This window comes from Lepidochelys kempii, chromosome 10, assembly GCF_965140285.1.
Source record: "Lepidochelys kempii isolate rLepKem1 chromosome 10, rLepKem1.hap1, whole genome shotgun sequence".
NCBI classification, from domain to species: Eukaryota; Metazoa; Chordata; order Testudines; family Cheloniidae; genus Lepidochelys; species Lepidochelys kempii.
The window spans coordinates 76,144,516-76,157,140 of NC_136389.1; the positions used below are offsets into that span (position 1 = coordinate 76,144,516).

A 12,625-nucleotide genomic window follows, 5' to 3' on the forward strand; every position below is an offset into this window, starting at 1 on the left:
AAATCCCAGTGGGAACACACTAGGAGCTTCAACAGTAACAAAATTCCTTGATGTACAGTTGCCGTGTGACGCGCAGCGCACTGCTATTACAACTGCAGTATATAAGATGCTACTTACGTGGCAAAAGGAGGAAAAGCAGCAACACATCTCCTAGGTTATTACTAATGTCCACCTCCCATGTCCTATTGTATGGTCAAATGTGTGACATTATGGAAAATATACCTTCACCCTCATACCCAAACAAATACAACCACCTAAAAATGTCATTTCTTTGGCACTTAGCTCCTTTTCAAATACTTTCCACTTCTCTGAACGCTAATGCAACTGCCTAATGCCACCCAACAAGGTCTGTCTTTGAATGAGCACAAGGGAAAACCCCACTGCAAAATAAAATTTGTCACATTCTTCAAGTGTCCTTCCTTTCTGATCCATCTAGAAATTAATGACTCTCTACTGATAGAAGGTAGCAAAGCATAGAAACATACAAGCATAACATCCACACAAGATGGAACCTCAGAACCTTTGACACTGCAGTGTGTGTGGCGGGGGGTGGGGGGGGTCTAAGAGAAATAGCCCTGAGCATTGCTCACATGTACTGTTGTGTTTCCGTAATCTGGATAGTTAATGTAGTAGATTATTAACCAGCGAGGGTCGTGGTGATTTTTCCTGTGTAGCATTTTACCCTCTCCATCCTTTTGGGGGAGCTTTTGTACTACACTGTGCTCCAATTTACCCCAAAGGGTAAACATGTAGGTTGCCTCCTCAGACATCAACCACCCACCATTTTATTTTAGCTGCTTTCAAAACAGACACATTTGGAGAAGGAGGCTCCACGGCTACAAAGGTGTGTCTTGTGGTACATTTATACTGCCTCATTCCTAGCTCCTCTTCCGGGCTTGCCATCTACACTATGCTGAGCGGAAGAAGTGTACTGACTTTCCTGCAGCAAACTGACTTAGCTTCCTGGACACCTTGAATTGAATATTAAAATACCTTCGATCGACAGGCAGACAGAATTACAGTTGATGCATCTCTGTGGTGGCTGCACTCTAACAATTCCCAGTGGGGCTGACGTGCCAGGGAACACAATGCTTTGCAAGAAAAACCTTCCAGTCTTAAGGGTCAAAACCAGAGAGAAAAACATCATCACACCTATCCCCCTCCACCAAAAAAAAGGAACTTCCCACATTTGATATAGGTCTTCATAGAATGTTTGCCAACAATTGCCTTGCATAAACGGAGGATGTGCAATGAGACTAGCACCGAATTCCTGGGCCAATGTACTTTCCAAGGATTTTCTTCTTCCTGACATACCCATTGATGACCAGAAACAGGCTATACAGCAGTGGTTCTCAAACTTTTGTATTGGTGACCCCTTTCACACAGTAAGCCTCTGAGTGCACCTCCCCTTATAAATGAAAACACTTTTTTATATTTAACACTATTATAAATACTGTAGGCGAAGCAGGGTTTGGGGGTGGAGGCTGACAGCTCGCAACCCCCCACCTAATAACCTCACAACCCCGAGGGTCATGACCCCCAGTTTGAGAACCCCTGATATACAGGGAGGAATAAAGGTGGGGGAAGAGAGATCTCTGCATACTGACCACTCCTCTGTGTGTACCCATAGTGATATAAAAGGAAGAGCTCACTAATTGGAGTGGTTGTGGTCAGGCTTGTTGAGAGAAATTTGGGGCTCCAGTACATCATATTCACTGGGACCCTACCCTCTCCCATTTCGCTTTATTTACACAGATGTTAAGACATTTTGGGAGGCCCTCCGACCACAGGGCTGATTTACCATTGTCCTCTCTTTCCTCCCCACTCATCAGCCCTGGCTGTGATCCCCAGACGTTGTTTGGTGATACTGTTTTACAACACCTCACGTTGATGGGCTGCAGCGTAGGCAAGAGGGGGAACAAGAAGAACTGGCTCAGCAAGGAGTTAGCAACTCTGAATAGGCTCACTGACAGCCAAGCAAATGTCTGCGTGTAGAGCTGAGTTAGGGCACATCTCTGGTGCTTTCACGTGGATTTGACCACAATGGGGAGTCTGTTGAACGTGAAAACAGGGCAGGCTGCGAGGGAGGGGCAAGTCACTGAAGTTTCAAGAGTTAAAAGCACTTTTAATTTTCTGCCTTTTAGAAGATGCAGAGGCACTTTATGCACAATCCAATCTATGAAGCATCACTCACCCATCCGTCCCTGCCAGGGGACAGAATGGGAGAACTGGCAGGATAGATTCTATTTTCCCTCTCCCCCTGGAGGAGAGGAGGTATCAGCTGGAGGGATGGGGGGAGAGATTTTCCCACCACAGTATATTTAAGCCTGCCTCATTGTGCTGGGGGGATAGAATAGATAACCTATTATGGTCCCTTCCAACCCTATGGTTCTATAATTTCTATCCATATGCCAGGTTAATGAGGAATTTCTAAAGCTAAATCCCTTGCCAAGTTCATTCCCATTGTACAACTTGCTTTCCTAGGGCTGCCTGAAACAAGATCACCTTACCTAGGTCCCTCCACATGCCCAGCCCCTGCTGTATAATTCCCATAATGTCAAGCATAATTTCAAAGCCATCTGACTGCCAGAAATTCTCCACAGAATCATGGAAGGGAAAGAATGTGAGATGGGGGCGTCATATGGCAGTCAGACCTCCTCCTTCCACTGCCCACGGCCCATCCTCTTCCAACAACAAAACACTGACTGTCATCTGAAACCAAAGCAAGTCCTCCAGCCAGAGGCTCTTTTCCTAAGAATCCCAAGCAGCTGATGCCCTTAAGTGATTGCATCCCTTCCGTGGGCCTCCAACAAATTTCAATAACTGCAAGACGCAGCATTTCCTGCCAGAAAGCTAGTTTGGGAAGTATATCAAAGTAGTAAAAGACTGAACAACTGAAACTACTGTACACAAAACCCAGCAGAAGCATTTTAACAATGTAGAGCGAAAGGCTGAAGCCTGTTGTAGCTGTAGACAGTCTGGAGCAATGAGACTTGATTAAACACTGATAATAGGACTGGATAAAGCTATTTGGACATTTCTTTCTCTTTATGACTACAGGAAAGGAAATTGTGAAGGGAGGAGAAAATGTTGAGCTCAATGCAATGAGTGCTATCAACTGTGGTAATAGGTCCAGAGCTGCTCTGGGAAGAAGCATTATTGCATTATTTTATCTGCATGCTGAATTAGGAAGCTTGGATTCCAGAGGATTAATTCACAATTTATTTCAGCCGCCCCAAACTCCTGCTTTTCTCTTTTTATATCCAACCACATTATTTTAAATCAAATAGAAAAGTTTAAGAAAGATGACTCGGATAATCTCCCCAAACAGAAACATTTATTTTACACAATTTATATTTCCTGGGATATAGAGAACAAGCGTTTTAGCAGCTTATTTGAGAACTTAAGTTTAGCTAATGTGGGATTCTTACTAATAGCAAAGATACTTTAAGGCACATGTTCACTTTACAGAGACAGTTCAAATAGAAACTAGCACTGCTAGAGCATTTTAACAATCCTTCATTCTGCCTTTATAGTTGCTTATTTGGATTTAGATGGGAGAAGAGAGAGGAGAAAGGAGGTTACATAGAAGGGACATGTTAAATATACTTGGCTCAAAACAGATGTAGCATGGCAGCACCAATGAACAGTGGAGGTCAGAACGAGGCTGATGCTCTAAGAGAGACTGTTGATGCTTCCAACAGTTATACCACATCAGTGAATTAAAAACAGTCCCGTCAGCTCACAAGAGCATGAACGTAGTCTCTCAACTGCCACCAGATTCAAGCCCATAATTATTTTATCTAACACTCTCATTAGAACATTATCTATATGTCAGTGTTCCACTATAGCAATAATTGGATTTACCTTCGTAACTCAGCATCACAGTTTAAAGAGGACATCAGAGGAGTGCACCGCAATCAAGCTCAAAGTGAAAAATAAAGATGACAGGAGATACTTACAGCATATCAGGACAGTTGTCTGGTTTCTCCAGTAAGCCTCCCTCCATCACGAAGCGAAGAACTTGCTCGTTGGACATGCCTTGGTATGGTTGCTCTGCTAATGTTGCAATTTCCCAAAGGACAACACCAAAGGACCTAGAAAACAATTACAAGTTAAAAAGCATTAAGCAAACAAGCAAGATTTTGGTTTAGACTATGGCAGGGTGTTTTCTTCAAAAACCCTCACCAACTTGACTGCTCAGGATACTGGTAACACGATAAGAAAACTTTCATTGCTAAGCCACCATTATAATTCTGAGTTGGTGGTGACCAAGAGCTGTTGACATCGGTTAGCTACGTGGCAGCCCAATGTTAATGAGTTTGGGGGGCTCCATCTAGGCTCTGTGTCAACAAAAACCAGCACTGTTCTTGACTCTGACTGGCAGCCTAGCTGCTTTGTCCATTCTTCTCTCTGCAGGTGCACCTTCCAAATTCAGGTATGAGGGGCATTTGTGGGAGTGGGTGGAGCGGAGAGAGTAGTGAAGAGAGCTGCTCACGTCCCGTTTCTGTGTTTAGAGGATGTCTCTGTCCAGGGCTGTCCAGCAGACAGCCCTTCACTAAACTCATTATAAAACAACCCTTAAAAATCATGTAACTCTTTAAGCCTAAGAATTACACTTGAATATAAAACTGCTGCGGTGACAGATGAGGCTGAGCCTGAAAGGCCCCTGAAATGATGAGTGTAACCCTGACAGGTTTTTTTAAAAAAAAAAAAAAAAAAAAAAAGGAAAACTACTCATGTGACATTCATTCTCTCACATATTCAGGTACTTTTAGCAAATGGGGATAGAAAGGGAGCTCAGGAAGACAAGCATGCACGAGCATAGCCCTCATCTGAGGGCAGCTGCTTTTTTCCCCTCATTTTGTCTGAGTTTTTCCCAGTTCAGCCATGACATGGCTACCTATTAAAATGTAAGCCTGCAAATGCCATATGGTTTGTTCTCCATATAAATACCTGCTTGTGGCACAGGAATACTTTTCGGTGAATACTGGTTTCTCGATTTGTCACTCTGCTTTAGGTTCTCCCACATGCCAACTTACAGACGCAATGCAAACATCAAGACATATCTGAGACATGACAGCATCTAATGCAACTCGCTTGCTTTTAATCATATAGGATGCAAAAATTTACATCTTTCCAGGCCTCTTGCACCAAGAGCCAACGCTGTGCTACTAAGATCGGTTTCGAACATTTAAACCCTCTTGGGAAGCTCAACTGTCATTTTGCAAGACACAGGGTACCTATGTACATATCTGCAAAAGAACAGTAGGAGAAAGGTGCTGATCTAGTAGCCTGAGCTGTTCATTAGGTAATAGAGAAAAGTATAATTATGATTTAAAAGCACTTGTGAAAAATGTCCTGTTTCTTTTCCATGACAAGCTTACATAGAACTAAGCAGCTCCTTCATGTAATTAAAGATAAAACTTAACATTTAAAATGGCCTGATGCACCTACAGAAATTTTCTTAAAACGTCTGTTTCGTAAACTAACATTAGATCAAGATGTACAATAATATCAACAATCTCTACAGGAATTAAGAGTCATCTCATTTACACACTGTTGAGCAGCAAAGAAGAACAATTCTATGCTTTCAAAATCAGATCCTTGTTTTCACCACTACTGCACCCAGCCCAACTTACTGGGCTGTGTGCTAGCAGTTAGGTTTGTGTTGTGAAAACAAGAGTTCAATATTATGAGGCAGTTATGGTAGAGTGCTTTTACATCTCAGATTATCCACTATATCTAAAATGGGTTCCTGTTTAAAACAGAAATGACAAAAGGGTTTTGCAACTATGCAGTTACACATGGAACAAAATAAAATAAAAATCTCTGCTCCGCTTTTTGGTGCCCGACTGCTATTCTGATAGCCACAGGAAAGGGGCTACTGAGTTTATTTCCTGAGTGCTACTTACACACTAGAGATTACATTGCAAGGAACAAATCTGCATTGCTTCTTTAAAATAGTTTAGCAGATCTAACAGAAATTGTAAATGGCAAAGATCTATCATACAGAAAGACTTTGTGGCTCTGGTTCCCAAAAGATACTGCATTAATTTTAAGATCTTAGCCCCCTCCTTGCCGCCCAACAAAAAGTCTTCCCTAGTTACCTCATTCCTCAGTCTTTAAGAACAATAAAAAATTACCAAACTAAACCCTCGCCCTTCAAACCCTCCAGACACACTTTTACAGTTTGCCATTTCACCTGACAGCTTATAAATCCTGTTGTCTGGACATTTACAGTTTTCTCATTTTGACATTTGGCTTCTAAAAATGGCATCCAAGAGTGTGGAACCTGATGTCACAATCGTCTCAGTATTTCTATTTTGTGAAGCAAGGAAAATACCCACAAAAAATAGCCAAACACTATTGTTTGCATGAAGCAACTTCAAAGCCTGAACACTGAAAAGGAGAGTCAGGTGATTTTCCTGATATCAGGAGGTCTTTAATGTATAGCATCTGGTCTGCTCTATATGCTATTTAAAACAGACTGGAATGGCGGTTTTACTCACAAGCAGATCAAATAACAAGACAGAGTATTTCATGACAGTGATAAGTTGGGCTTCAGTGCTTTTGAGATGTTCAAAAGTTTAAATCTTTTGAATTTAAGGATTTTGGGTATGTGTGGTTGAATGTGAGGGTATGAAATATACTCTGATTATTGATACACATGTACACAGACACACACTATAGTCCCCATATTTAAGCTTTCCTTCATACCTTGACAATTACACCTGCAAAGGAGGATTTAGAAAAATGTTTTAGTTGTTTCTAGCATTAGACATTAAATAATCCTAAAGGAAATATTTTAGAAGGGTAATAAGTATTCACAGAATCATAAGTCAGGAAGCGACCTCAAGAGGTCATCTATTCCAGTCCCTTGCAATCATGGCAGGACTAAGTATTTATCTATACATCCCTGATGGTGTTTGTCTAACCTGCTCTTAAAAAATCTTCAATGATGGAAATTCCACAACCTCCGTAGGTGATTTATTCTGGTCCTTAACCACCCTGACAGTTAGGAAGTTTTTCCTAATGTCCTACCTAAACCGTCCTTGCTGCAGTTTAAGCCCATTGCTTCTTGTCCTGTCTTCAAAGGTTAAGGAGAACAATTTTTCCCCCTCCTCCTTGTAACAACCTTTTATATACTTGAAAACTGTTATGTCCCCTCTCAGTCTTCTCTTCCCCAGACTAAACAAACCAATTTTTTTCAGCATGCCCTCATAGGTCATGTTTTCTAGACCTTTAATCATTTTTGTTGCTCTTCTCTGGACTTTCTCCAGTTCGTCCAGATCTTTCCTTTGGTGCCCAAAGGTGACGAACTATTCCCCAAAGGTCATTTTTTTCTCTGGGTGAGTGTTATAATTTTTACACTGAATAGGGAGTTACAGAAAAGTATATGTAGTCAGATCCCAAAAATTCTTTCCAAGGAAACAAAGATCTATTTCTCAATGCTTCTGGAATTGGAAGCTATGCATTCTGAAATATGCTCATTCACATAAACATCATGCCTGAATATTTCTAAGCTCTAAAGTTCCTCTTGTAAGAGCCGAAGTATAGTAGCATACAACTGACAATTTCTATTTTTACAAGCAGAAGTCTGTTATGCCAAAGACATAATCTTTTTTAAGGTTGGTCTTTTCCAGCCTTGTCTTTGGTGATTTGCTTTCCCCCTCCGCCCCTTCTTTTGCAGCCGCTGCTAAGATACCTATGCTTTGGGATTACATGGTTGTTCCACTGTTGAAGTGAAGTAGTGTTTGTTTAACCTTGCTTTGGATTGAGTAACGGATTATATAGCTCTATATAGAGTATTCTCCCTCTGCTCCTCACAACACTGCCGTGGTAAAGAATCACACACTTGTTTCATGCCACTGATGTTTAAATGGCAGAAGTGGCTGCATTTTAAGCACTCAAAACTTTCTGAAGTGGTATTTCTAAGGACATGGATACGTGGCAGAGTTAGATAACACATACAAGAGCACACCTCGGCCAAAGTTTACACGTACTGGATCACTAATTTACTTCTGATGATTAAATTCATGCCTTGTCTAGAATTTTTGTCTGTCATTTGGGTTTTGTTCAAGCACTATGCAGTTTAAGTGGTAGTTTTAAAGAGAAGAGGTAAGCAAGTGGAATGAGCTGGATCATTTACCAAGGTGTAAGACCTGACGAACCACAGTCAGTCCTTGATGTAAGTGACAGCTGAGGACCACTGGCAGATTACAAATTATTGGTTGGCAATAAGAATGGGTCAAAATCATGTTGCTCTGCTCTTCAATCTAGACCATCTCAATTCCAGATGATTCAGTGTATTTAGGTTTTTTGGATGATATATTAAACTGAAGTTCTGTCTTCTCTGTGAGGACTTCACTGGTCCCAAAATACTCTTATTACCAAAAAAAAAAAAAAAAAAAAAAAAAAAGGGGGGGGGGGAGAAGAGATTGCTAGCAATGCACTCCTTTGTCATGTTAGCTGGTTGTCACCCAGAGGAGGCTGTTTTCAGTGGTGCTATTTATGTACCTAAGTTGTAATGAAAGGTGCTATAGGAATCCAACTATTGCTGCATGTACAATAACACCATGTGGCTAAAATGGGAAATTTAACTTCTACAGTGATTGCTTTTCCCTAGAGTAGTTAGAGGGTTTGGCTGGATTCAGTCTGTGTCATTTCTAAGCAACACACATTTTCATAGGTTGAAGGGTTAGTAGCTTTACAAAGAAGTTCTGAACTATGCCAAAAAAACCCTCTTGCTTTCCTTTGTCATAACTTCAATTACAAAACTTTCACTCAAAGTTGATGCTGTGTAGAACTACAATCCACTGACTGCAAAACATCCAAGCTGTTTAAAAATCATATAGTTTACTACTTAAATAATTTTTCTACTGACTTCCAGACATTTGGAGGCAATTAGCTGCCAATTCTGCAACACACCAGCAGTAAAACCTCTTGCTAGGAAGGCAGAACCACCAAGACAGACTTAGAAATGTAGGTTTGCCAGTACATATTAATCTCTTGCCAATCCCTCCATTTACTTTCAGAAGCTGGGCACCTATCCTCAAACCTTTGAGAAGGAAAAAAAAAGTAGTTCCCAGAATATTTTTTTCTACAAGGCATATTTTGATATTTCCTGTACAGCTCTATTATTAACTTCATGGCATGGCTATTATGCAATAATTTTTTCTTTAAAGGATCTTGTAGTATTGGAGTGAAACAGTGTGCAAAGAATAAGTCAGTACATTCTAGCTTCTGTACTTCCTAGGTAAGAAAACTGTCTTACGTACACAGAAGAATTTGATAAGAATCAGGCCAAAGAAACTGAGTGTACATTTGACACCTTTTGATGCTTTTCTCAGAGGAGGAGGACTGGAAATGACAAGTTGCTTTTCTGGGTAAGTGTAGTCAACAAGCCATAGATTTTTGCTATGATGGTTGATTCCCTAACCCTGAAGGAAGCACGTATCCTCTCCAAACTCTGACTATACCTTCAGTCTCAGGCAGACACCTTCAGCTCCCGAGGATTTTAATGGGAGCCATGCATGCATCTGAGAATAGAATATGGCATAAAGGGTTTCGGATGGACAATTTGCAGTGGGGACGGCGTAAAGCAGAGTGGCTTATGGTCAGTAAAATTTGGGGGGGGGGGGGGAGCAGGGCCTTTGAAGACTTAGTAAACCGTAGGTGTTGGTTTTATCCATAAAAAACAGGCCAAAAGAAGAGCAGATAAACTGTTTTTAAAAGGCCCTGTTTTGTTACCAGACGTCTGAATGTGTTGTGAAGACTCCATCCTTCAGTGACTCTGGGGACATCCAACGCACGGGAAGCAAGCCTTTCCCTCCTTTCCGATAGTAATCTGTCTCGTAGATATCTCTGGTCATGCCAAAATCTGGAACGTAGGGAATAAAACGCATGTGTCTACAGGCCAGGATAATTAACATGTCCCAAAGAACCTGCCCAACCGAGAATCACTGCTTCAGCACAAAGTATTTGTGAATTGTCAGCATAATGGTTTACTTCATCAGAGATATACTTCATATATATGTACCTGGTCTCCCAGGGTTTCGTCTCACTCTCACTGAAATCAAAAGGAATCTTCCCACTGACTTCTCTGGGAAGAGAACTGGGTCACGAGTAGGTTTGAATGATTGCATTTATGGGCGTTCTAGAACTGGTCTAGCAGCAGTACTGTTGGATCAGCGTTGGCATTGCCTAGTTCAATGAAGACAAGAACAGTTCCTGCCTACTCTAGGGAGGGCTCTGGCCAGTGCCTTCAGGTTATCACGTTCAGCACAAATTCACACCCAAGATAAAATAAGCAAAATTATGTTTTCAATATATCTACACAATGACACACACTAGGCTCTTTGTACACTGAACTTGGATTCTTTTCCTCTAAAAATCTCAGAAGAAACATGCACTTTTTACCATAGCACTTTGCGCTGGTACCTTTTATCTCATGATTGCAAATGGTTTTTATTTTTAGAGATAAGCCCACCCGCTCCCAAAGCTAATTCAATTTCCTTTCATAGCTTCTATTTCAGATCTCATGGAAGACTATGCTGTTTCTTCCCAAAAAGCTCAAATAGGTAAGCGTTGAACTCGGACCAAATCCCTGACAGTGAAAACTCAGATGGACTTAACTATAAGCACATTTAAGTGTTTGCACAACTCGGGCCTAACACTGTCCATCTGCCTTGTGCTTAACTCTGCCAAACTAAATTCCAGAAAATATTTTGTTTTTATTTTGTTATTAATCACCACATCCAAAATGTTGGGCTCTGGATAAGCAGGTTTAACCCAATAATTTTTATTTGGTTTGTGGGTTAATCCAAACTCAAGTGATTTGATGGTAATTGAGCTATTATCGTTAACCCTTGCTGTTGAAATTGCAAGGCGAAGGTGCAAGTCACTTCACCAACAAGCTCAAAACACGTGGGCTTTATCAGAGTGAAGTGCAGACAGGGGAGGGGAGAATTTCTCAACACTGAGCCATCCTCTTGGCTGTTACAGCAGTGTCGGGCTGGGAAGAGTGGCTGCTGCTCCTTCTTGCTCTTTGCACAGTCTGTCACAATGGGCACAAACGAGGTTGTTTCAATTCAGTGCTGAGCGCTCCCTGGCCTGGAACTGTAGTGAGTCCTCAGATGGAACATATTCATCCCCCAGAATCAAATACTTGACTTAGTAACAATTTAAGGAAATTAAGGTGCCTTTTTCAATGCTGACTGTAGGATTATACTCCCGTTTCATCTGAGTTTAAGGAAGAAAAAAGGAAAGAAAAAAGCACCTCCAATTTTTACAGTGAAGTCTTCAGCCACCATGCAATTCCTTGCAGCGAGATCCCTGTGCACAAATTTGTTAGCGTTGAGGTACGCCATGCCGTCAGCAATCTCTCCTGCCATCTGAATCATCTTCTTCAGAGTTGGAGGAGACTGGCCTGGGTTATTCTGAGCAAGAATAAGTAGGTAGAAGTGTGAGGCAGAAATTGTTTCCACTTCAAAAACTGCAACATGCATTTCTTAATCAGATCATCAGAAGTCAGTCTGAAATGACACCAGGACCAGTCTGAACAAAAACTTATGATTATGAAGACCATACCATCTGCTTAGTGGGAAACTCATGTCTTCTTTCTCCACCCACATAAAGCTTGGTTACAATTAGCTCCTGTATAGTAACACATTCTATTTTGGGGAATACAAACAAGTTTTGCTTTAAACTGGTCATTTTTGCTATTAAAGTTCTCCTAAAGGTTTTAAGAAATAACCTTCTCACATTACTTCAGAATTGGATATTGAGTGTGCTACTATCAGCATGAACAAAACAGAAAATGTTACAAGATACTGTTAAATTATTTCTCCTGACATCGAGTGACGTGATCCCTCTTGAATTACTTATATACTCCTGCAAAAGGGGGGGAAAAAAGCCCTTTAGATAATTTTTGTAAAATAGATTTACTCATGATCATCAATTAAAGGTATATGCAGCTTTTACTACCACGGCTATTAGCTGTACTATGCTGGAGGGCAACATCTGAAATGGTGGCACATACCTCAGCACATCATACTGTGGCTTAACATCTGCCAGTGCAAATTTGACTAAGACTTATTCCTCCGGCTACAGGATAAGCAGTGTTGGATAGTGGGTTGAGCAGGAAAGTAGAAGGCAGAACTCCTGAGCAGATCAAATCACTAAACTTTCACTCTGTGTGTGTGTTTGGGGTAGAGGGAGAAGGAGTTAATGATACTTATCTATAGTTGATGGTGTTTCAGGTTTATGATAATTGTTCAGCACTTTCAAAATATGTGTTAAATGTTTATTATTTTGAGTCTCTCCACTCCTTCTCTGGGAACCCTTCTAAGTTCCCCAATTCCTAAATGGGACGGATCTCAAAGCAAAGGACCCACAGGGATGGATCTAAGGAAACCTGGAAAAATTCATCCATCTGAAGGTATGCAATTATTATACTTTACTGACAGCAAGGACCAATGTAAGCTGGGACCCTTTGTAGAAGGGCCAGGACTGTGTGGTGAAATCAGTGGCTCAAGCACCTATGACAGTCAGTCAGGAAGGAGCCAATCCACTGCATGTATCCAGAACAAAGAGTTAAGTATGAGAAGCACTGTAAGATACA

At 41.1% G+C, this 12,625-nt stretch overlaps 1 protein-coding gene across 5 annotated transcripts in view; it reads right to left on the reverse strand.

The window, feature by feature from the left end:
• The window catches only part of IGF1R (insulin like growth factor 1 receptor), a 309,308-nt gene that overhangs the window by 33,638 nt on the left and 263,045 nt on the right, over window positions 1-12,625 (reverse strand). For all 5 annotated transcript variants that reach the window (XM_073304258.2, XM_073304254.2, XM_073304257.2 and 2 more), the window contains 3 exons: window positions 11,282-11,441; window positions 9,754-9,883; window positions 3,963-4,097 (listed from right to left, as the gene is read on the reverse strand). In XM_073304258.2, the coding sequence (XP_073160359.1) occupies window positions 3,963-4,097; window positions 9,754-9,883; window positions 11,282-11,441 (425 nt within the window). The remainder of the gene's footprint in view (window positions 1-3,962; window positions 4,098-9,753; window positions 9,884-11,281; window positions 11,442-12,625) is intronic.